Source organism: Chlorocebus sabaeus, chromosome 14, assembly GCF_047675955.1.
Source record: "Chlorocebus sabaeus isolate Y175 chromosome 14, mChlSab1.0.hap1, whole genome shotgun sequence".
In the NCBI taxonomy this organism is placed as follows: Eukaryota; Metazoa; Chordata; class Mammalia; order Primates; family Cercopithecidae; genus Chlorocebus; species Chlorocebus sabaeus.
The window spans coordinates 97,133,631-97,159,645 of record NC_132917.1 but is presented as its reverse complement, the minus strand read 5'-3'; the positions used below and the strand labels follow the sequence as shown (position 1 = coordinate 97,159,645).

Genomic DNA, 26,015 nt, shown 5'->3' with positions numbered 1-26,015 from the left:
GGGAGAAGCACAAGTGGTCTTGGAGATAGAACAGTTCCGTATCTCGATTGTGGTGCTGGTTACAGAAATCTGTATGTGACATAATTGCATAGAACTACACACACACACAAATGAGTGTATGTAAAACTCATAAAATCTAAATAAACTCTCTGGATTGTACCGATGTCAGCTTCCTGGTTTTGATGTTGTACTATAGTTATGTAAGATGTACCATCTGGGGAAACTGAGTAAAGGATACATGGGACCTCTCCATACTGTTTTTGCAACTTCCTATCTGTATCTTTGAATCTGTAATTATTTTAAATTTAAAAGTTAGAAACAAACGACTAAGTAATCAAAACCAAACTGGTTTTGGGCCTTAACAGAGTCTGAAGGCGTGACCATCGACCAGCAACTTACCATGCAGTTTAAGTTGCTCATCATGAACTGGCTGTTGTATGATCACCAAGCCATAAAGTTGTGCGTGCACAGCAACACTCCATCATCGAATGCAAATGGTACATATGAGACTGAACTGGAGTAGGACCTGAACATGCAAGCTACATGATCTTCTCTCTCTCAACCCCTACCCACAGCTTCATGAGGAATTACCTATGACCAGTTGCCTGAAGAAGAAAACTCTTGGGCTTGGTTTACTCATGGTTCTGCATGATCTGCTGGTATCACCTGAAAGTGGACAGCTGCAGTACTGCAATCCCACTCTGGGATGCTTCTGAAGGATGGTGGTGAAGGGAGATCCTCCCAGTGGGAAGAAGATAAGAGTAGTGTACCTGGTTGTTCATTTTGCCTGGTTAGAAGTATAGATCTATACTTTTTCATGAGCAGTGGCTAATGGCTTGGCTGGATGGTCAGTACTTGAGAGGAACATAATTAGGAAGTTGGTGACAAGGAGGTCTAGGGAACAGGTATGTGGATGGACTTCGGCCCAGAATGTGAAGATAATTATTTCCCACATGAGTGCTTATCAAAGGGCGACCTCCACAGAGGATTTTAATGAGGTGGATAGAATAACCCATTTTGTGGATGTCAGTCAGCCTCTTTACCTAGCCAAATGGACTCAAGAATAAAGGGCTAGGGATGGAGGTTACACATGGGGTCAACGTGGACTTTCACTCGCCAGGGTCAATCTGGCTACAGCTCCTGATACAGCACCACTTCTGGGGGCTCAGCCAGCTCTCTGGCTCTAGGTTGATTACATTGGACCATGGAAGGGGCAGCACTTGTTCTGACTGGAATAGACACTCTGGATATGGATTTGCTATTCCTGCCCACAGTGCGTCTGCCAAAACAACTGTCCTTGGACTTAATAATTATTTCACACACTGTTGCCTCTGACCTAGGAACTCACTCCACAGCAAATGAAGTGTGGCAGTAGGTCCTTGCTCGTGGAATTAGCTGGTCTTACCATGTTCCCAAATATGCTGAAGCAGTTGGCTTTACACATAGGTGTAATCAATCTCTTTTCTCTTAATTTCACCAACTCAAGATGTAAAAGGTCTGTTGAAAATGGTGTGCATCAAAATAACCTGGAGTGAAATAAGTTGTCTATTTCAGCAAAGAAAATGGGAAAATAGTAGATGAAACAACTGTGTTCCTCTTGATAATCTTTAACTCTAGCTTGTCAGTAATTTTACTCTTCTGTATGTTTGAAAAATTTTATGCTAGACTTGAAAACCAGACGTTTATCTGAGCAGGCTACCCTCTTACAAGACATTGTGCCCTGCTGTGTTGCAGGTGTGTGGGTCACTTGAGTAGACGTACGTGGTATGGAGGCAATAAAAAACCATGACCCAGGGCTGAGATACACATGTTTGACCAAACGTTAAAATCAGTGTGAATCCACAAGTGTGTGTGAAATGCAGGTCATTTAGGTGCTTAATCTAATGAAACTCAGAGCTTTACTGGAGTTCGGGATGAACACCTTCTCTACGTTCCTCGTCTTATTCATCCCTTGGCTCCTCATTGCACTTGGACCCCTTCGGTGCTTCTGTGAACCTCGCAGGCGTCCGCGGTGCCAGCTCTGGTAAGCCCGAGGGTCCCCCGCCAGCGGACCCCTCCTGAGCGCCCCTGCACGAGCAGCCAAACTCACCTGGCCGTGCGCGCCCTCTCTCCGGCGCCCCAGGCGCGAGCTAGCCCCGCCCCCGCCCGGCCGCCCGCCCAAGCCCCGCCCCCGCCCGGCCGCCCGCCCAAGCCCCGCCCCCGCCCGGCCGCCCGCCCAAGCCCCGCCCCCGCCCGGCCGCCCGCCCAAGCCCCGCCCCCGCCCGGCCGCCCGCCCAAGCCCCGCCCCCGCCCGGCCGCCCGCCCAAGCCCCGCCCGGCCGCCCGCCCAAGCCCCGCCCCCGCCCGGCCGCCCGCCCAAGCCCCGCCCGGCCGCCCGCCCAAGCCCCGCCCTCGGGTCCTAACGCGAGGCTCCCGCGGGGCTGTCCGCGGCCGCGCCGGGCTCCGCCTGCCGTGTGGCCCGTCCGGACAGTGCCTCACCCCGGCCTGCGCTGCTGCGTGGACTCGGGCCTCAGGAATTCCGCTGCGGCCCAAGGCTCGCCGTTTGACGAGGAGCAGTCGCGGCAGGCGGTGGGCGAGGCTGCTCTGGGCGGGGGCCGAGGCGAGGCTCGGGCTCCAGCATGGCGACCGCGGCGCGTGTTGTGGGCCGGCTGCCGGCGCTGTGTAGCGGGACCGCAGGTGAGAGCTGGGACGCTGGGAGCGGGGCTCGCCTGGGGCCTGCAGCAGCCCGGGCGGAGGGAAGCGGGAAGCCGCGGCCGCCGGCTCCGTACGCCGTGCTTCCACCTCCCCCGGAGCCGCTGTGTGACCTTGCGCGCGTCCCTTCCGTCTCTGGGTCGCGCAGCTCCTGTCTGTCAAATGAGGGGGAACTGGACGTTGTTCTCCAAGGTTCTTCCCAGTTCCCAAAACCGATTGAGCGTGCTTGGCGCAGAGGAGCGGGAACTGGCACGCATCGCCTTTGGGGCGCGTGCGACCCCCGGGGTCGTTGGATATCGGTGTGGGTTTGTCCTCCGGCTTAACGTTTATCTCTAGGAAGCGCTCCGTGGTTGACTTTGCGTTTTCTGTTTGCTCAATTTTACCGGAATCCACAATCCAGCGTTTGTAGTTTCGAAATCCGAAGACCCCTAAAGCCCGAATATGTGTATTTTAAAACTCATTTAGCGGCAGTCTTTAACCTGAAGTCATTTGGCAGAAAATCTGACTTGAACATTCTTTTGTCCATGTTGTCTCCGTCTTCTCCTTTGTTTTGTTTGTTTGTTTGTTTTTGTTTTTGTTTTTTTGAGACAGTCTTACTCTGTCGCCCCGGCTGGAGTGCAATGGCGCGATCTCCGCCCACTGCAACCTCCGTCTCCCGGGTTCAAGCGATTCTCCTGCCTCAGCCTCCTGAGTAGCTGGATCTACAGGCGCCCGCCACCACGCCCGGGTAATTTTTGTATTTTTAGTAGAGACGGGGTTTCACCATGTTCGTCATGCTGACCTCGAACTCCTGACCTCATGATCCACCCGCCTCGGCCTCCCAAAGTGCTGGGATTACAGGCGTGAGCCACTGCGCCCGGCCGTCTCCTCCTTTTTCAAGGCCCTGTTCAAATAGCTCCTAGCTGTTGTAGCTTTCCTTCACTTTCCTCACCTAATCTTCGCAATGTCTTCATGAAGTATGTACTGCTATTCCCATTTTACAAATGAGGGAGTTAAGGCACGTAGATTCACAAACTTGCTTAAGGTTAGGCTAGGTGGACATCAGGTTTTTGCATCCATATCACCTGGCTCCAAAGCCTGTTTTTTGTTTTTGGTAACAGCTTCCTTGTTGAGACATAATTCACATACCATACAATGAATCCATTTAAAGTGTACATTTCAGTGGTTTTTAGTATATCACCAGAGCAATGCAGCCATGATAACCACTACAAAAAGAAAACCTGTGCCTTTTAGCTGTCACTTCCCAGCTTCCCGTTGGCCTCCAGCACAACCACTGATGTGCTTTCCCTCTCTCTGTAGCAAGACTTTATTGTATGAATACCACATTTTGTTTATCTGCTCATCAGTCGAACATTTGAGTTGTTTCCACCTTTTGGCTCTTAGGCCCATTTTGCTAGAAACATTTGTGTGCAATGTTTTTGCAAGTATATTTTTATTTCTGTTGGGTATATACTTAGGATTGTAATTGCTAGGTCATATGGAAATGATGTTTAATGTTTCTTTAACTCCCTTCTGTCGCCCTGGCTGGAGTGCAGTGGCACGATCATGGCTCACTGCCGCCTCCATCTCCTGGGCTTAATCTATCCTCCCACCTCTGCCTCCCGAGTAGTTGGGACTACAGGTGCATGCCACCATGCCCGGCTAGTTTTTCTTTATTTTTTGTAGAGCGGATCTCATTATGTTGCCGAGGCTGGTCTCTAACTCATGGGCACAGGCAGTCCTCCCACCTCGGCCTCCCAAAGTGCTGGGATTATAGGTGTGAGCCACCATGCTGAAACATACGTTTAGGTGTCAAGGAACTGCCAAACTGTTTTCCAAAGCTGCACCATTTTACATTCCCACTAGCAGTATATGAGGCTTCCAATTTCTCTACTTCCTTGCCAGCACTTAATGTCTGTCTTTTTGACTATAACCATCTTAGTGGATGTGGGTTTTTTTTTATTTTTATTTTTTTCTTTTTTTTTTTGAGACAGGTTCTTGCCCCATTACCCAGGTAGAAGTGCAGTGGCACAGTTGCAGCTCACTGCAGCCTCAATCTTCTGGGCTCAGGTGACCGTCCCACTTCAGCCTCCTAAGTAGTTGGAACTACAGGTGTGTGCCATTATGCCTGGCTAATTTAAAAAAAAAAAAATTTGTAGAGACAGGGTCTCACAATGTTGACCAGCCTGGTTTTGAACTCCTGGGCTCAAGCAGTCCTCCTGCCTCAGTCTCCCAAAGTGCTGAGATTACAGGCATGAACCTCCATACCTGGCCAGCCCAGTGGATGTGAAGTGGTATCAGTTTGTGGTTTTGATTTGTATTTCCCTTATGAATAAGAAGCATATTATCATGTGCTAATGGCCATTTGTGTATATATATATACAAAAAAATTTTTTTTGAGAAATAGCTATTCAAATATTTTGCCCACTTTTATATTGGGTTGTCTTTTTATTGTTGAATTGTAGGTATTCTTTATGTTTTCTAGGTACAAGACCCTTATATCAGATATATGATTTGCAAAATTTTTCTCCCATTCTGTGTGTTGTCTTTTCACTTTCTTGACAGTATTTTTGAAGCCACAAGTTTTAAATTTTGATGAAGTCTCATTTATCTATTTTTTTTTCTTTTTGTTGCTGTGCTTTTACTGTCTCATGTAAGAAGCCATTGCAGAATCCAAGGTCATGATGATTTACCTCTATGTTTTCTTCTAAGTTTCATCATTTTAGCTTTACCTGTAAGTCGTTGGTCCATTATGAATTTGTTTTTATATATGGTGTGAGGTAGGGTGCCAACTTCATTCTTTTACATGTTGATATCCAGTTGTCCCAGCACCACTTGTGGAAAACATGATTCTTTCTTCATTGAGTGATCTTGACACACTTGTCAAAAATCACTTGCCCATAAATGCTGTGTCAGATCCTGTTCTGGAGTACCACACTGTGTGAGGGAGTACACAGTACAGTCAGCCTGGTGCTGCAGGGGTTCCAGAGGGAAGGGGGAACATTGTAGGATCGGGGAGGCTTCACTAAGAGGTGATGTTTCAGGCAAACAGAGAACCTTGCAGAGACACAGAAGTATGCGAGAGCACAGTAGGTTCAAGGCTGACTACAAGCCTAGCGTGGCCAGAGGGAAGGTGGAGGAGAGAAAGGTGAGGCAGCAGGCTGGTGTGGAAGCTTGGGGCCATGTGGCAGGCCTGTAGGCCATGCTGAGGAGTTTTGACTTTGTTCTGAAGGTAGAAGGGAGCCAGAGAATAATCTGTCAGAGCTGTGAAGTGACCAGACCTTTTATTTTAGAAAAGCCGTGAAGCAGAGGGGGAGAGATTGAAAGTAGGAAACCTGCTAGGAAACTTGTTACTCTGTGGCTGAGTGGTGATGAGGCTTGAGCAAAGAAGGGGCTTTGAGGCCACAGGAAAAGGTACAGCTGGCAGGTGGATTGATTTTTGAGGAGACTGAAGAGCTTGGTAACTGGCTGGATGTGAGGGTGAAGGGAGAAGATGAGGTATGATGTCAGCTACTTGACAAGTTGCCCTGGAGCCCAGAAATTACTTATTCCCTTGTCTTGGTTCTTTATTCTATAGATATATTTTGTGGGTGTTACTGTTTAAAATGTTCCTTTTCGTGTAGAAATGTATCTTAATCTTTTTTTTTTCCCCCAATTTGCAGGTCATTTATTGGGGAGGCAGCGTTCCCTAAGCACCTTACCAGCAGCTTCCATTTTGGCATGGAAGACTGCTCTGAGCAATGGTGAGATTCGTTAATGCTACCACCTTTTCTCATAAGATGTAATGTCGGAGTAGTTTCTATAGTTTTTAAAAATACAAGTAATCACCTGCTTTTTTCTTTTCTCTCTTTTTCACTTTTTAGCCTGGTTAGTCTTACTTCAATAATCGCATTCTTTATGATACAAATACATAGGGTCTGAAGAGGATTTTCAGATTTCTTATGATTGCAATTGTTCAAGGCTTTACAAAATAGTAACTAAATAACGATTACAGGGTAGTTTCTGTGTATTAGGCTTAGAGCAGGGACAATGAAGAGTTGAATTTTCAATTTACCAATGGTTATGTTAATTGAAAATTTAACGCTTCATTGTCCCTGCCTTCTCCAACATAGTTATAAGCACAATTTTGATAGACTCTCTGGTCAGTGTTTTTATTGTTAAGTTTGTGTATATATTTATAGCTGAGTTAGGTAGAATTCTATCATTACATTTTCTTTTTTTTCCTACAACAATTTCCTTAGTGTCTGTTACAGTATTTTTCTAAATGCTGCAATAGATTGGTCAGACAAATGGCAATAATTTTCTAAAATCTCTCAAACACATCACTGATCAGCTGGTTTGATTTAGTAGATGAGATTTCAATTAGGAGGAAGAAGTTTATCGTAGTGAAAACTGTAAATGCTGAAACGGAATCCTCCTTGAGGTCAGACTATGTGTCTTTTTTTTTTTCTTTTTGAGATGGAGTCTTGCTCTGTTGCCCAGGCTGGAGTGCAATAGCTTGATCTTGGCTCACTGCAACCTCCGCCTCCTGGGTTCAGGTGATTCTCCTGCCTCAGCCACTCGAGTGACTGGGACTACAGGCATGTGCCACCATACCCAGCTAATTTTTGTATTTTTACATAACCCACAGGACGGTGCTTGTTGGGCTCGGCCCATTTTGGATTCCAGGGCAATTGTTTCCTAAGATGGGGACTTCATGGTCTGAAATTAATAAGAATTCAGAGAATAAGAACAAAACCCAAACTGATAATTGATCATTGAAGGATAATCTATAACTGAGTAATTTAGCATAAGCTGATGCCACCTCCTGTTTTAAAAATTATAACACATTTTAAAGTCAGTTGTAGTAACAGTGTATTTTAAGTGACTGTTTCTCAATTCTAAAGTCAATTTATTTCTGCTTTTGACAGTTGGACCTTTTAAGGTACATTATTAGCTGGGGAAGTATTTCAGGCTTTCAAAAAAAGTTAAAGAATTCTACATTTGTTAGTAATGATTTTACACTTTTTAAGTATGTCAGAGATTGCAGTACTAAACAGTACAAGATTAAATATCTTATTTAATATTAATATAAATAACAATATTAAATAAGATATTTTGTTGAAAATTAAAGAGCTGGCCAGGAGTGATGGCTCACAGTTGTAATCCCAGCACTTTGGGAGGCTGAGGCAGGTAGATCGTGAGGTCAAGAGTTCAAGACCAGACTGGCTAACATGGTGAAACCCCATCTCTACTAAAAATACAAAAATTAGCTGGGTATGGTGGCGGGCACCTGTAATCTCAGCTACTCGGGAGGCGGAGGCAGGAGAATCTCTTGAACCTGGGAGGCAGAGGTTGCAGTAAGCTGACATTGTGCCATTGCACTGCAGCCTGGGTGACAAGAGCAGAACTCCGTCTCAAAAAAAAAAGGAAGAAAATTAAGGAGCATACAAGAAAAGCTAAAGCTAAAGTGTGTGCTGCATGACAGAATTTAGAATGATGAAGTCCTGAGTTTAAAAATGAAACGCCAGTATGTCCTGTCTACTTTTTATTGACTAGTTCATTAAGCGCGCTGAGAGGGAACTCAGTGTGTCATCTCCCTGCCTCTGTGCAGTTGAGTAACTCATCTGGAATTAGAACTAGTGCTTAAATCCCAGCTACTAACTAGCCTTGTGACTTTTGGCAAGTCCCTAACCTCATAGGCCTAAGTTTATTTTGTAAAATGAAAAGATTGGATTAAATAATCTAATTTAATTAGATCATTTAAATTAATTAAAAGAGGAATAACCTTTTAATTAGATGTTTAAATGGTTTTAAAGATCATCTAATTTAATTAAAAGGAGATTATTCCTTTATTTCTTAGTATGTCTATGCAATGGAGATATTTCGATAGCCTACTGTAACCATTTAATACTACTTGTTATTGCCACGTAAGATCATTGCTGGTGTATGGCCCTCTGTGGCCATAAAGCAGCTGTTAACCGTCTTCTTCATAACTTCACATAGACTTGAAAATAGATGTTGTTGTCACTGTTTGGTTTTCTTTTTTTAAGCCAAGTATTCTTAAATAACCTTTTTTTTTTTTTTTCTCAAGGGTCGTTTTAATTCCCTTCACTTCTCTTGGAGTCATTAGTTTCTCTATTGAAATGCAAAGCTTAAGGGTGTGTGCACTGTTTTTGTTAGCAATGTTCCCATTTCTTCACATGCACCAATTCTCAACTCCCCCCTTCCTCACAGGACTTTACCCTCCATGAATTGATTAGATGCTGCCTCTAAGACATGGATGTTTAAAAACTTTTTAAGTAATATATGCGCTGGATGATAACAATTCCAAAAAATAACAAAAAAAGCAAGTCCCTCATACCCAGTTTTAAATGTATCAGATTTCTTCCCCAGTGGCAACCGTTGTTTCCAGGTTTTCTTACGTACTTCTGGGTTAGTCTGTGAAATGCATTCACACCCGCTCCTTGTTTTTTAACAGGAAGAGTAGGATGGTGTACATGCTCTCTGCACCTTGCTGTTCTGACCTGGCCAGTTGCAGGTCTTTCGGCAGCAGTGTGTTGCCGGCTGCATACAGGAGAGGGCGCCATTTGCCCAGCGTAGACTGCTCACCTAGGCTAGCCAGTGCAGTGCTGAAACCCCGGGATGGACAAATCTACTTCTTTCTTTACCCAGCTGCACCCATTGTGCGGATGAACTATAACTTTCCCAGCCAGGCTGGGCATTTAGGTGGTTGTTGGTCAAAAGTTTTGTTTTATTTTTAAAAGAAAGACTGCCCTAAAAATCTGATTCTTAAAAGTTCAGGATTTTAGTGACTTATTTTTATTAGTAATGATTATTTGATGCTAGCAGTGTTTTTCCACAGCCGCGAAACATGTAACTCAAAGTTTAACCCCTCTGCCTACAGGCTGTTTGTCATCACTGGGAACCAGAGACACCCATCCGTACGCCAGCTTGAGCCACGCACTGCAGACACAATGCTGTGTTTCTTCTCCCAGTCACCTGATGGGCCAGCAGTATAGACCATATAGTTTCTTCACTAAATGTATGTAGAATGGCCACAAACTTCCTGTTTCTTGAAACAGGAAAAGAATTTCTTATATCTGAATTTTTCTTCTTTTTTACATGAATTAAGATTTTAGTGATTAGTTTACAATGTACTGTTAAAATGAAAATATTCCTTGATGTACGTCCTAGAATTATCTCAAATGCTACCAGTTGTATTTTGGGGAGTACTAGTTTGCTTTAGTCCCCTTGTTTGGGGCACCTGAGGCCTGAAGGATATCGAATCATGGCCCATATCTCTTACTGACTTAGATTCACACCAAGAATATACTCATGTTTTCATTTGTGCCTTAGTTGAGGAGACAGGACATCTAATTGGAAAAAGTTAATTTTAAAGAGATACTGTTCACTAACACTACCCTTATTTGTGATAGCGTTTAAAAGAGTCTAATCTGAACTGAGACTGGCTTGTCAGGGAATAAATGGAGGTTGAATTTAAACTCCGCATTAGCAGATTAAAATAAATTAGGATTGGCCGGGCGTGGTGGCTCACACCTGTAATCCCAGCTACTTGGGAGGCTGAGGCAGGAGAATCTCTTGAACCCGGGAGGCGTAGGTTGCAGTGAGCCGAGATCGTGCCACTGCACTCCAGCCTGGGCGACAAGAGTGATACTCTGTTTAAAAAAAAAAAAAAAAAGTGAACTTAATCTTTTATAACTATAATAGTAATAGGTGTATGTATTAACCTAACTGCACCCTTATGGAAAAATGACAGAAAGAATTGAAATAATAGTAGATGTATTCTAACTAGCCTTTTAGGTTATTTAGAATCTTAGACCTGATGTGAAAATAGTAAAATTTCTATTGAAAGAACTTAATTCACCTTGTAGCCATTACAAAATTGTGTTGATGAATAATATTTAAGAATATGGGAAAAGACTCACAATGTAATGTTAAATTAAGAAACAGGATACAAATGTGCATGTAGTATAATTTTGCTTAAATATATATTATGTATGCATGTGTAAAGAAAAAGGCAGAATACACATTCTTATCTAACAGTGGTAATGGGATTATGATTATTTTTGCATTCTGTATTTTCCAGATTTTAAAAAATAGCTATTTTATAATTTGAAAAAGGATTAAAACATTTTTAATAGCATAGTGGCATTCAAAGATTGACTAATGACTTTGCTGTCTTTTTCAAATGCAGTTAAATATTTTATTTTTCTCTTACTATGTATACGAAAGAGCTTACATTTTTGTCTCAATGTCAAGTTCTTTTTAAAATTGAGTCTCTTTTAATCGTAATGAGTGATTTATGAGTTCTGATTCTAAGTGAAAGAAAACTCTGTGATTGATTGGCCTCTTAGTATGCCTCCATTACAAGTGAATTTCAAGTTTTCCATGGCATTTATAGGTACCACCGTTTTTTTTAGCACTTATGGAGAAAAATCAAATCGTTAGTGAGAGTTTGGTTGGAGGTTGGTACTTTTATTTTGAGCCTGTGGTCTTTTAAAGTGAATTCGAGTCAGCTTAAAGATGAGCTGAATCCTTTGTTCTGATCAGGGATGTCCAAAGCAACATGCGACGTGGAATCGCACTTCACTGAGCCTCGCTTATGAAGACCAGTTGTGATACGTGTGTGTGTTTTTGAAAAATTGGATGCTGTACAGATATAGAGCATTTAAAAGTATTATAAACCTAAAACATTTTTCTCTTTTCGTGTTATCTACCTAGAGGATCAACGTAAGACCTTGCAGGAAGCAAGTAGGTAGACGTTTTAAACTCTGAGCATTCATAAGAGAATGAAGGTACTCGTTTGTCTTCTAGAATTTGTTTAGTGTTTCAGGTATATAGATATAAATGTGTCTTAGATTTTTTACTATTACAACATTTTGTGGTTCTGATTCTTTATTAAAGAAATTGGTCATGGAACCATTCTTTTTTTGAAGGCAGGGTCTCATCTGTCCCCAAGGCTGGGGTACAGTGGCATGATTATAGTAATCTCAAACTCCTGGGGTCAAGTGACCCTCCCACCTCAGCCTCCCTAGTAGCTGGGACCACGGGCACATGCCACCACACCTGGCTAATATTTGAAGTTTTAGTAGAAATGGGGTCTCACTATGTTGTCCAGTCTGGTCTCAAACTCTGGGCTCAAGTGATCCCCCTTGCGTCAGTCTCCCACAGTTTTGGGATTACAGGAATGAGCCACTGTACTTGGCCAACAGTTGATTTTATAACCATAGATTGTGTTCCAGATTTATGGGTTCAGATTGAAATGTTGATTCTTGTTTGGACTAGAAAACTTATACTTAGGAAGGACAGTTATTAGTTATCTTAGTGGTTATAGTGGAGGCAAGAGGACAGGAAGATGCCTGTATCCTGGTTGGTAAAATGTCAGGGAAACGAACCTATTGGTAAGCAACTGAGATTCAGACGTTTGGCTTTTAAACCCTTAGAGGGAAAAACAAATATTTAGTGAGAGTTTTGTGGAGAACTGAGATTCGGACGCTGGCTTTTAAGCCATTAGAGGGAAAAACAAAATATTTAGTGAGAGTTTTGTGGAGAACTGAGATCGGAATGCTGGCTTTTAAGCCGTTAGAGGGAAAACCAAAATATTTAGTGAGAGTTTTGTGGAGAACTGAGATCGGAACGCTGGCTTTTAAGCCGTTAGAGGGAAAACAAAATATTTAGTGAGAGTTTTGTGGAGAACTGAGATTCGAACGCTGGCTTTTAAGCCGTTAGACGGAAAAACAAAATATTTACTGAGAGTTTTGTGGAGAACTGAGATTCGAACGCTGGCTTTTAAGCCGTTAGAGGGAAAACCAAAATATTTAGTGAGAGTTTTGTGGAGAACTGAGATTCGAACGCTGGCTTTTAAGCCGTTAGAGGGAAAACAAAATATTTAGTGAGAGTTTTGTGGAGAACTGAGATCGGAACGCTGGCTTTTAAGCCGTTAGAGGGAAAACCAAAATATTTAGTGAGAGCTTTGTGGAGAACTGAGATCGGAACGCTGGTTAGAGGGAAAAACAAAATATTTAGTGAGAGTTTTGTGGAGAACTGAGATCGGAACGCTGGCTTTTAAGCCGTTAGAGGGAAAAACAAAATATTTACTGAGAGTTTTGTGGGGGAAAGTGATAGAATTGTCTTTCTTGGGCTTTCCAAATGTAACCGTCTTGATGTGTGCAAAGAATGATTTGATTTTGCTTTCATCACCTCAGTGATGCGTGGATAAAGCTGTAAGCAGACCTCCACTTCTCTTATGATTCAATAGGAGAGCATAGACCATTGCTTGAAAACTACAGAATTATAAAAAGAAACCTTGTTTCGTTACAGTGACTGCAGAAGAGCTGTGGAAAGGCGCTTTAGCGGAGAGTGGTGCTGGATCAAGAAAAGGAAGAGGCAAAAGAACTAAAAAGAGGAAAAGAAAGGATCTGAACAGGGGTCAGATCATGGGTGAAGGTAAACTTGTTTATAAAAATAGCTGAAGTGCTTTTTAAGTTTCTTACCCTAGATTTTATAGATACTTTACAAACTAGAAGCATCAAAACATTTCTCATGAAGGGCACTAGGATCTATGGTTTTAGAATTCAACCAGTTGACTTACTCATTGCCCCAGGATTCTGGGAGAGGAAAATCCCATAGAAATGGATTTATTCATTCAGCAAGGATTAAATGTCCCTATGTGTCAGCTCCTGTAGCAGTGCCTGCCCTCAAGGAGGTTGTAATCAGTGGTAAAATAGAGAGACTAAATGGAGAGTTGGCGAATATTCCCTGCAAAGGGAAGACAGTAAATGTTTTTGGCTTTGTGAGTTACATAGTCTGTTTTGCAAACGCTCAGCTCTGCTGTTGTAGCAAGGAAACAGCCACAGACAACACACAGTCGAATAGGTATGGCTATGTTCCAGTATAACTTCACGTACCAAAACAAGCCAGGAACTGAGTTGGCCTGTGGGCCTTAGTTTGTTGACACCTAGAACACATGAATGTTTATACTCATGCTTTTGGAAGAGTAAAAATAGTGTAGTGTACTTCAGTCAGCCCATCTTGTACTGTGCTTGCTGCCAAACCATCTTTGATAGTAACGGCCTTCAGGGATAAAGAAAACACCTGGCACCACACTTCCAGCATCGCATATCTACTTGGATGTTTTTCTTTATTGTATCTTATTTTTTTAACACTTTTTTTTAAATTATAAGGATCATGTATGTATACTTTCTCAGTAAAAAATGTGAAGATTATAGAGAAACATGAAGTCCCCCTGGATGCTGCTTCTACCTTCTTCAATCCTGTTGTCTCCCTCAAGGAAACCACTGGCCTCATATTGGTGTGTTTCCTTCAGTTTTTTTAATACATAAATGCCTAAAAAGGTATTTACTAAATTTTAGTTATTTATACATAAATACCCAAAAAGATTAATGCAAAAGGTATTATGTGTTAATTTTTTTATTAATTTTTGCATAAATACCTGAAAATAAATAGGTATCTTCTTTTTTAAAAAAATGTAGATTATATCACATGATACATGCTGTCGTACAGTTTACTTTTTTCACTCAATTATAGGTCTTGGAAATCATTCCACATCAGAACCTAGAGCGATACCTTGTTCGTTTGATTTAGCACAGGGTGTTTCCTCTGCTGGAGATGCTGTGGTTCATTTAACCAGTCCATAATTGCTGGACATTTAGATAGCTTGCATTTCTTCTCTTTGCAAATAATGTTTCAGTGGACGTCCTTGTCCAAGCATCCATATGCCTTGTACCTATATGTGAGTGTTTCTCTAGGTAATACCATGAAGTTTATGTAAAATTGTGATTGTGCCAAGTGGCCTATTAAGTTAATAATGTTAGCTGAAGCTCCAGCGAACAATGTGTCGTCATTAGCTGTACATGCATTGCCTGGCATTTTAACACTTGAAAAATGAGTACTTTAAAAAAATTATTATTTATATTTTTAAACCTTCAGGGCGTTACGGTTTTCTGTGGCCTGGTCTGAATGTCCCTCTTATGAAAAATGGAGCAGTGCAGACCATTGCCCAAAGAAGCAAGGAAGAGCAGAAGAAGGTGGAGGCCGACATGATCCAGCAGAGAGAAGAGTGGGACCGAAAGAGAAAGATAAAGGTTAAACGCGAGCGAGGATGGACTGGAAACTCCTGGGGAGGCGTCAGTCTTGGCCCCCCTGACCCTGGCCCCAATGGAGGTAGCAGACTCCTGGTTTTGTTTGCCTTTGTGACAGAGAGTACTTGTAGTTTAGAATTTCCTTGAAGTGGTGTTATTATTTGTCTGTTCGTACTACCTTTTTCCAAAAAGATTTGAACATCTTTGAAATAACATATTGCATTAATATCCCAACTGTATTTTGTGGAGTGCAGAAGTATTCCACTAACAAGATAGAAAGCACTGGGTTCTTGGTGTTTATCATGTACCTTCTCAGATCCTTAAATGTGGGGATGTGCCCTGTGGACCTACAGGAGCTGCCTGTAGGATACACTGTTTCCAAAACACAGGTGGCCACAGGGGCGCCAGTGGAGCAGCGTGGCTTGGGAATGCTGTTTCTGTCGAGAAATCAGGAAAGCAGATAGTTGTCATGTTAGCCCTGGAAAAGCACACATGAAGCAAAAATTGAAAATACTTAGGCCAAATTTGAAAACAAAGTTTCCCTCCGTCCCCCTTGAGTATGTAAAGCAGTAAACATCATCCAAGAGACGTGTTCTTGTCAGTGAGTGGAGGAAGAAGAAATAGTTAAGAGTTTCGCTGCTTTCTTAAGAAGTTTAAAGAGGAGGGGAGAGATTGAGAGATTCCAAGGACCATGCTTAGAACTGATCAAAATGCTTCAGTCAGGAGGATGAAGGTATGGGAGGGAGAGAAAAAAATCTGTGAACCAAGTCCCTAACGACGGCCCAGATCCGGAGTCTGGGGAAATGGCTTCACTTGTTCACAGGAGGAAGGGCAGGGTGCAGGATCAGGTGAGCCTGTGGGGTTGTAGTGGAAAGGTAGGTGGGGGTGTTGCGTGATGTGGCCGCAGTTGGTCTGTGAGGAAGAGGTGGAATCATCTGCGGAGAGTGAGGTGGGGACATTGATGATTTTGGCCTCCAGATTCTTTCTTTATGAAAAGGTAGAATATCTGAAACTGGCTTCAAAATTATCCAACGGAGTGAGAGTTGAGCAGAGTTTAGAGGAAAGAAGATAGGCTGTGGGTTGATGCGTGTTGAAGCTGACTAATGTATACGTAAAGCTTTCTGCTGTTCTATTTTTGTTTGATTGAAATTGTCTGTGATAAAAATGTTTAAAAAATAAAAGAATGTAGAGAGTCTCTGAAATGGCTGCAGTGGTGAACGGAGAGAGACCGAATTGAAAGTACATAAAGGCCAGCTGGCAGCAGGGAGGACTTGATGGAATTGGAGCCCATGGATTTTTAGCGGGCCCTGTGTATGCATACTTTGACTTCTTTCCAGCAGCACCTAGCAGCTCAGGAGTGGCCAGAGAGCTGCATGGATTCAGGCCTGGCTAGTGTGGTGGAGAGAGCAAAGGGTGAAGGGGTTGAGGGCATCACAAGGTCTGGTGGAAATGATGGACTGTGGTGTCTTGGTTGAGGGGGAGAGGCCGCGAAGATGGAGGAAAGCAGGAGGGAGAGCAGGGATCCAGGGTCTGGAGGGGCCAGGAACTGATGAGAGGCAGTTGGACGGGGAGGAGGATGCAGGTAGGGAGATCAGTGACTGAGTTATGAACTTACTGATGGAGTGGTCTGTAGTGATGAGGGGTGACTGGGGCGTGGCCTTGAGAGTGGGACCAAAAGATCTGAGATTCTTTCTCCCTGAAACGTCTGTGATGGTGCCTGTGTTAAAAATGCTTTCCTGTTAGTTGTGTACACACATTTCATCTGTATTCCTGTTTCTTTTCTCTCTACAGAAACATACGAGGATTTTGATACCAGGGTACTTGAGGTAGGCATGCAGAATTAAATACCTGGTTAAGCCTTTGGAGAGGTTGGGGTGGGTGGGGCAGGGACAGGGCAAGAGGAATTGTAAGGGATGGCCTTGGATGCGTGACTATTTCTGACACACAGCTGATCTGGGTAAGGAAATTATGCAACTTTAATTTCAGTTACTTGACACTGGCTCTTCTGACTACTACCCTCTTTTTTCTGGGGGGCTACCATTGAGGTCTCATGATAAGGTGGTATTGTTAACTACAGGATTTGGAGATGAGGTTTAAATTTTCTCCTTCCTAAGGCTAAAGTAGCTTTGGGAGTCTATGTTTGAATATAAACCAGCTGTATCTAGCACTCTGTGTGGGAAGCTGGGATTGCGGGGAGCCCTGGGCAGGGTGGAAAGCCTAGAGTTGTGGTGCGTGTCTGGTTCTTGATGGGGAAATGGTCTCTGGGTTGCTCACGGGCCCTTGAAACTGAAGCCTGTGTCAGGTAAGCTATTGTCACTCTCCAGAGCAGTCTCTAAAATAGTCAGCTTCCCTTTGAGCTGGCGCTGAACGCTCAATGTTAAATACGATTATCTGTATTGTTTCCTCAATATCAATTCCATTGTAGGATTTAAAATGTTAATACATATTATGTCTTTGGTATTCCCATTTACAGCTTTTGGAAGTTAATCTCTTTGAAGAATTCGTATATATGTGGGTGATTTTCTATAAGATCCATGGAGGTGGATTCAAGCTCCCTTTTCTTTTAACCCCGTTTTATGGGATAAGAGACCGCTATGCACCAGGGAGCCAGCTGCCATGTAAGCAGTTTAGTTAACAGTTCAGTAGTTCCTGGCCTTTTTTGAGGTTTTTTTTTGGGGGGGGGACGGAGTCTGGCTCTTGTCACCCAGGCTGGAGTGCAGTGGCGCTCACTGCAAGCTCACTGCAAGCTCCACCTCCCGGGTTCACACCATTCTCCTGCCTCAGCCTCCCAAGCAGCTGGGACTACAGGCTTCTGCCACCACGCCTGGCTAATTTTTTGTATTTTTAGTAGAGACGGGATTCCACCGTGTTAACCAGGATGGTCTCAATCTCCTGACCTTGTGATCCGCCCGCCTCGGCCTCCCAAAGTGCTGGGATTACAGGTGTGAGCCACCGCGCCCAGCTGTTCCTGGCCTTTTAAATACATGAGAAAAAAATACATGGAGTAAGCAGGTATTTCCAAATATGGTCATCGTTAGCATAGACGCCAGTCCTGTGCTGGTTATGTCTATACGCTGCACATCATAATTTCTAAGGTATATATTTTCCTCACATTTTATCATCTCTGACATTGGAATGCATCTTATAATCAGTGATAAATTACATCAAAGTTTGACAGCAACTTTTTTCTTTCTTGTGATACATTCATTGAGATAGGGTATGTCGAGATGTATAATGTCAAATACCTTTAAAGGTTTTCTCAGTTGAAGCTTCTCATAAGCCTGTGAAATGAAGAGAAAGTCTCGTTTCTGTTTTCTTCCTGTAACAGTCCAGGAGGAGGTTCCATCTGGAGAAAGGCCGCTGTGCTCAGGAGCTGGAGGATGGTGCGCCTGTGTCTGTGTGCGCCTGTTCACCGTGTATGCCTGCAAGGAAGGCAGCTTCCTCTGTTTCCCTCCTTCAGATTTTCTTAATGTGCAATATTTATGAGACGTTTTGCCTTTTAGGTAAGAAATGTTTTCAATATGACAGCGAAAGAGGGAAGAAAGAAATCGGTCCGTGTCCTGGTGGCTGTGGGGAACGGAAAAGGAGCTGCAGGTGAATGGGGAGTGGTGGCTGCACAGTGGCAGTGGTGTGCAGGGACAGGCGTGACACGCAGGGACAGGCGTGGCACGGGGCTGTGCTGTGGAGCCCATGGGCTCATGCTGCTGGCCAGACTTTTTCTGCTGATTAAACTTTTTAGTGGTTTGAGTTCACAAAGCTTGTGGTAAGCCCATGACTTCCCCTAGAAAAGAGAGAATAGACTCTACTATACTTGCCTTTTCCTCTGAGGAAAAGGAATATTATAAAAGGCTGAAGACATTATTTTATTATGTATAATAGTGGAAAATCAGGGAGAAAAACACTAAATGTTCGATAGGGTCATGGTTATAAAAACAATGTAGCCATACAGTATAATATTCTGTATCCATTAAAGAATTATGGGAAATCACTTATAATGCTAAGTTAAAAAAACACAAAAGCTTTATATAAGACCATATCAAATCCTAGTTTTGTTTTTTTTTTAAAGTATATTTATATGCCAAGAAAAGACTGGAAAACCATACACTGTCAAGGTTAATAGTGTTTACTCCAATTAGTAGGTTTGCTGATGATTTAAATTTTCTTCTATGTATAGTTACCGTAGTGGACACTTGTTTTTGAAATGTATTCATGTCTTTTGAAGGAAAGGAACACAGGAAGATGGCCTAGTTAGCCCATACTGACATTTTCAAAACAAAAGTAATACATGTGTATAGTATGTGGCCAAAGGAAACCAGGCCTTACAGCTACTTTTGTAATTTTCCTTAATTTTATGTTCATATTATTATCACATATCTTTAAAAAAATTTACACAAAGGAATCACATTATAGCCATAATTTTGCACCTTGATTTTCTTCCATAGTATTATATTCAGAGATATTAATACTCAGATTAACAGAAACATTCTCCTTGATTCTCTGTACTGTTTGCAAAGTGTGTTCCATTGTCTATGAATAATTTTTGTAACCTTTTCCCTGTTGCTGAATATTTATGTTGTTTCCAAATTTTTACTAATTATAAAAAACAGTATGGTTCATGTTTATGTAATTTGTTTTACTGCTGCAAGTATATCAATAGGGGAAACTTCTTGCAGTGAAATTGCTGCCCCAAGGTTATACATATTTTAAGTGTTGATAAATATTGCTAGATTGCCTCCCCACAAAGGGTTACATCAATGTCTGTGTTCCTCTACACCATCTCACCCTTGCCAGCTTCGGGTATCATCAAACCTTATTGATGGTCAATATGATCTGTGAAACAAATCTCTCAGTTTTGACTTTTATTTTATTTTATTTTTTTTGAGATGGAGCCTCGCTCTGTCGCCGAGGCTGGAGTGAGTGGCCGGATCTCAGCTCACTGCAAGCTCCGCCTCCCGGGTTCACGCCATTCTCCCGCCTCAGCCTCCCGAGTAGCTGGGACTACAGGCGCCGCCACCTCGCCCGGCTAGTTTTTTGTATTTTTAGTAGAGACGGGGTTTCACCGTGTTAGCCAGGATGGTCTCGATCTCCTGACCTCGTGATCCGCCCGTCTCGGCCTCCCAAAGTGCTGGGATTACAGGCTTGAGCCACTGCGCCCGGCCTGACTTTTATTTTTTAAACTGAGAGCTTGAACACCCTTTTACATGTTTATTGCCTGTTGTTATTTCCTTTTTGAGATCTGTTTGTTTATGTGCTTTGCTCATTTTTCTATTGGGTGGTTATTATTTTCCTTATTGAATGGTATAAGCTCTTCGTAAGTTAAGGACATTAGCTCTTTGTTAGTCAGATATTTTGACTTAGGTTTTAATTTTTTTCCACACAGAAGTTTTAAGCTCTGTGGCAAATTTATCAGTCTTGTATCACTACTGGGTTATAAATATTAGTTACCACTTTGGGTTTGTGTCTTGCTTAGAAAGCCTCATTTGAAGATTATAAATGTCAGTAAGTTTCCCCGTATTTTCCTCTAGGACTCCGTGGTTTAGTTTGTTTTGTTTAAACCAGGAACTGGCATTCGCAGCCTCTTTTGTCCCAGGGCTCAGAGGTCCCATGTGTCTTATGGAGCAGTGTTGTTTTATGTTATTTTCCCATGTATAATTTAAAAACAAAACACATTGTTCAAAACAAAATACAGTGGCAGCAAATAATGGCAGTGTCTCTGTAACAGCTGGTAAATTGTATTTCCTAGTGAAGTGTTCAGAAACTAAAGTCATTAATTTGGTTTCCTGGTTAATTAAAATCTGGATTCCATTTGAAGTTCCATTGAAATCATGGTTTTACTCTCTAGCAGTGGATGTTTTTTCCCACCCTTTCTGATATTTTTTCCTTCCTGAGACAGGGTCTTGCTGTGTCACCCAGCATGGAGTGCAGTCGCACCATCACGGCTCACTGCAGTCTCAACCTTCTGAGCTCAAGTGATCCCGCGACCTCAGCCTCTTGAGTAGCTAGGATTACAGGCACCTACCACTATGCCTGGCTAATTTTTGTATTTTTGGTAGAGACGGGGTCTCACTATGTTGCCCAGGCTCATTGTGAACTCCTGAGCTCCAGCAATCTGTCCATCTTGGCCTCCCAAAGTGCTGGGGTTATAGGCGTGAACCACCGCACCTGGCCCCTTTCTGATTATTTTAATCTATCTTTAAATGTCCAAAGTGATTTGCCTAATTAATTTAGAACATATTTAGTTTTTTAAAAGTTGAGTGTATTTTATCTAGCTATTTTTAAAAGGTGGCATCTAACCTTGGATTTTAAAAATACATCTAAGTTTGTTATTTCCAGGATGCTTCAGAACAGATCTCTGTAACCTCATGCTATGTTATTGTTAGTTTTTTTGTTCTGGTTTTGTTTTGAGACAGGGTATTGCTCTATCTGGAGTGCAGTGGCGCAGTCATAGCTCACTGTACCCTCAAACTCCTAAACTCAAGTAATCCTCCCACCTCATCCTCCTGAGTATTTGGGACCACAGTCACGCACCAACATGCCTGGCAAATTTTTTAAATTTTGTTTTTAATAGAGACAAAGCATTGCTGTGTTGCTCAGGCTGGTCTCAAACTCCTGGGCTCAAGCGATCGTCCCACCTCAGGCTCCTAAACTGCTGAGATTACGGATGTGAGTCATCACACCAGCCTATCACTGGTTTTGTATAGCAAGTCTTTTGTGGGTGGTAGAAAGATGAAGTGCTATGAAATATTGTAGGAGCAGAAACTTGAAATGTGGCGAAAACCACATGGGCCAAATTTCTGTCTCTTTGCTTATTTTTGCTTTTTTGTTTAAAGGTTTTGCTATTGGGAAAGCCACTGATCGGATGGACGCTTTCAGGAAAGTATGTGCGTTTTTTTTCCTTTGTCGACACTTAGTAAAAGATTAATAAGTTATATGCTGGGCACGGTGGGAACCACAAAGCAGTAATAATTTGTCCCAAAGCATTCCCATGAGGCTTGCTGTCAAGGGTTAATTAGCTCGTAAAAATCAGTTTCAGAAGTACTTATATTCCTTTGCACCATTTTTTTAAATCAGATTTTTAATTGCCTAGCCAAGTTATGAGACAACTGTGGAAGTTTGAACGCTGACAGAATGTTTGAAGATACTAAGGAATTGTACAGTTTTTTTTTTTTTTTTTTTTTTTTTTTTTCTGAGACGTTGCCTCACTCTTGTCCAGGCTGGGGTGCAATGATGTGATCTTGGCTCACTGCAACTTCCGCCTCCTGAGTTCAAGCGATTCTCCTGCCTCAACCTCCCAAGTAGCTGGGTTTACAGGTGCCCACCACCAGGCCCGGCTAATTTTTGTATTTTTGGTAGAGATGAGGTTTCTCCATGTTGGTCAGACTGGTCTCGAATTCCTGACCTCGAGTGATTGGCCTGCCTCGGCCTCCCAAAGTGCTGGGATTATAGATGTGAGCCACCACGCCTAGCCAGGAATTATTGTTAATTTTTTTAGGGGTGATACCGATATTGTGGTTAAGAGTTTTAAAAAATAAGTCCTTATATTTTAGAAGTATATACTAACCTTTTTGCATAAGTGAATTTTTAGTAATGAAACATTTTTAAAGGTATTTTTGGAATCCTTGAAAAGATGTGAATTTCAACAATAGATTTAAGAAAAACATTTTCCTTCTTTCAGGCAAAGAACAGAGCAGTTCACTATTTGCATTATATAGAGCGATATGAAGACCATACAAGTGAGTGTTAATCTATTTTTTTTTTTAATTTGCAGGATTACATTTGTTAAAGTATGTGTGGTAATATATCTCTATAAGTATCTTTGTGTTTCTCTCTTACTACACTCTTACAAATATATGAAGTGTGAAAACAAATCTAAGAAGGTTACTAAAGTGAATGAAATCAGAGCTTACCGTTTATCTTCGGTCAGTATGTGCTGGCTGTTGAGGCTAGTATAAATTGCTTTGCGATATTTGCAAAGGCTTATTAAAGCCACACACTTAATCCTTCTGTGTTTATGTTTTTACCCTCCAGTATTCCATGATATTTCATTAAGATTTAAAAGGACGCGTATCAGGATGAAGAAACAACGCAAAGGTAACTTTAAAACTCTTCCCATTTGTCGATGATAAAGCAGAGAAATTATAACAGGTCTATCCTCTCCTCTATTTTTGTTCATCTTTAGTTGAACTCATCTTGGAAACACCAAAATGTAAAGGCTTATGTTAGGTTTAAGAACGATGAGGCTTTTGGAGAAATAAGAATAGTCAAGGCACACAGGCTCCTGTGAGCACAGGCCTGTTCCAGAAAAAATTTACGTGGGGAGAGCACATTGGAAACAGGAAATAGCACCTGAGCGAGTGGTAGGGTTTGGAGGAGTGGGAACATGAGTTCCTCACAGGGAATTCATTGATGCATTTAGGTGTTTCTGTTCTGACTTACTCAGGTCCAGGTGTTTACTGCTCATGACATTCTGATTGGATGCCTTCTGTGAGCTGGGTGCTATGCTGGGCGCTAGGGATGCTGCAGAGATGGCCTTTCCTGTTTTGTGGACAAGCAGGCAGGCAGACAGAGTTCAGGGTCGTGGGCTAGGGCAGTCATGCCTGGTGGTCTCTGAGTGTAGGATTCTTGAACCTTCTGATTTGCATTTTACTGATTATATAAAATCAGTAAAAAATAATTTTATATAACTTTTGGTATTTAAATCTCAAAAAGTTTGAGTCAGAAGAGATAAAACGTTAAATTTTCATATCGAAGCTTCTAATACAACTTTGCTAGAGCCATGGCTTGGAAATAAATCAGGGGAAAAAACCCTCAAATACAGAATCAGTTGTGGTAATGCATCAGAACTTGCCTTCTGCTTTAAAGCCATAATTAATGATTTAAGTGCTGGATAAAAACCACGTATTTTGTCTTTAGAAAAGGTGTTAAGTGGACTTCAAGGTTTAGATCTGTGCTGTCCCATACAGCAGCCACTAGTCACTAGCTGGCCTGGCTATTGAGCACTTAACATGTGGCTATTGGGATGTGCTCTAATTGTCAAATACACACCAGAATTCAAAGACCTAGTACAGAACAAGAATATAAAATCTCACAAATATTATTGCATTGGTTACATTTTAAATGATAATGTTTAGACATGTTGGGTTAATAAAACACATCACTAAATAAACTTTTTAAAAAAAAACTTGAAAAAATGTATCTATGAGAACATTTAAAATTACGTATGTGGCTTCTGCTTATGGCTTGGATCATACTTATGTTGGGCAGCATGGTTTAGACACATTTATATCTGAATGATTTTTGAATGACTGCTACAATTTTTATTTTAAAAATAATTTCTCTGGCAAGGTCCCCATATGTTTATGTATTATATTCACGTTTTCTTTTCTTTTCTTTTTTAATACTTTAAGTTCTAGGGTACATGTGCACAGCGTGCAGGTTTGTTACATGTGTATCCATGTGCCGTGTTGGTGTGCTGCATCCATTAACTCATCATTTACATTAGGTATATCTCCTAACGCTATCCCTCCCCCTCCCCCCACCCCACAACAGGCCCCAGTGTGAGATGTTCCCCTTCCTGTGTCCAAGTGATCTCATTGTTCAGTTCCCACCTATGAGTGAGAACATGCGGTGTTTGGTTTTCTGTCCTTGTGATAGTTTGCTCAGAATGATGGTTTCCAGCTTCATCCATGTCCCTACAAAGGACATGAACTTAACCGTTTTTATGGCTGCATAGTATTCCATGGTGTATATGTGCCACGTTTTCTGAATCCAGTCTGTCATTGATGGACATTTGGGTTGGTTCCAAGTCTTTGCTATTGTGAATAGTGCCGCAATAAACATACGTGTGCATATTTAGAGTAGCATGATTTATAATCCTTTGGGTATATACTCTGTAATGGGATGGCTGGGTCAAATGGTATTTCTAGTTCTAGATCCTTGAGGAATCGCCACACTGTCTTCCACAATGGTTGAACTCTTTTTTTGTTGTGTCTCTGCCAGTCTTTGGTATCAGGATGATGCTGGCCTCATAAAATTTGTTAGGGAGGATTCCCTCTTTTTCTATTGATTGGAATAGTTTCAGAAGGAATGGTACCAGCTCCTCTTTGTACCTCTGGTAAAATTCGGCTATGAATGTGTCTGGTCCTGGACTTTTTTTGGTTATTGGTCTATTCAGCAATTCAGCTTCTTCCTGATTTAGTCTTGGGAGGGTGTGTGTGTCCACGAATTTATCCATTTCTTCTTGATTTTTCTAGTTTATTTGTGTAGAGGTGTTTATAGTATTCTCTGATGGTAGTTTGTACTTCTGTGGGATCGGTGGTGATTTTTTAATTGTGTCTGTTTGATTCTTCTCTCTTCTTTATTAGTCTTGCTAGTGGTCTATCAATTTTGTTGATCTTTTCAAAAAACTAGCTCCTGGATTCATTGATTTTTTTGAAGGGTTTTTATCTCCTGATGTCTCTATCTCCTTCATTTCTGCTCTGATCTTAGTTATTTCTTGCCTTCTGCTAGCTTTTGAATGTGTTTGCTCTTGCTTCTCTAGTTCTTTTAATTACGATGTTAGGGTGTTGATTTTAGATCTTTCCTGCTTTCTCTTGTGGGCATTTAATGCTATAAATTTCCCTCTACATACTGCTTTAAATGTGTGCCAGAGATTCTGGTGCGTTGTATCTTTGTTCTCATTGGTTTCGAAGGACATCTTTATTTCTGCCTTCATTTCGTTATGTACCCAGTAGTCATTCAGGAGCAGGTTTTTCAGTTTCCATGTGGTTGTGTGGTTTTGAGTGAGTTTCTTAATCCTGAGTTCTAGTTTGATTGCACTGTGGTCTGAGAGACAGTTTGTTATAATTTCTGTTCTTTTACATTTGCTGAGGAGTGCTTTACTTCCAACTATGTGGTCAGTTTTGGAGTAAGTGCGATGTGGTGCTGAGAAGAATGTATATTCTGTTGATTTGGGGTGGAGAATTCTGTAGATGTCTATTAGGTCTGCTTCCTGGATATCTTTGTTAACCTTCTGTCTCATTGATCTGTCTAATATTGACAGTGAGGTGTTAAAGTCTCCCATTATTATTGTGTGGGAGTCTGAGTCTCTTTGTAGGTCTCTAAGGGCTTGCTTTATGAATCCGAGTGCTCCTGTATTGGGTGCATATATATATTTAGGATAGTTAGCTCTTCTTGTCGAATTGATCCCTTTACCATTATGTAGTGGCCTTCTTTGTCTCTTTTGATCTTTGTTGGTTTAAAG

The 26,015-nt window shown here is 41.8% G+C and overlaps 1 protein-coding gene across 1 annotated transcript in view; it reads left to right on the top strand.

Moving 5' to 3' along the window:
* Positions 1-2,352: 2,352 nt before the first annotated feature.
* MRPS5 (mitochondrial ribosomal protein S5) overlaps positions 2,353-26,015 on the top strand; it is a 31,208-nt gene continuing 7,545 nt past the window's right edge. The window contains exons 1-10 of the mRNA XM_008007931.3: positions 2,353-2,675; positions 6,332-6,412; positions 9,556-9,693; positions 12,993-13,118; positions 14,622-14,855; positions 16,565-16,599; positions 18,277-18,367; positions 21,604-21,650; positions 22,449-22,506; positions 22,802-22,864. Of these exons, the coding sequence (XP_008006122.1) occupies positions 2,618-2,675; positions 6,332-6,412; positions 9,556-9,693; positions 12,993-13,118; positions 14,622-14,855; positions 16,565-16,599; positions 18,277-18,367; positions 21,604-21,650; positions 22,449-22,506; positions 22,802-22,864 (931 nt within the window). The 5' untranslated portion in view covers positions 2,353-2,617. The remainder of the gene's footprint in view (positions 2,676-6,331; positions 6,413-9,555; positions 9,694-12,992; positions 13,119-14,621; positions 14,856-16,564; positions 16,600-18,276; positions 18,368-21,603; positions 21,651-22,448; positions 22,507-22,801; positions 22,865-26,015) is intronic.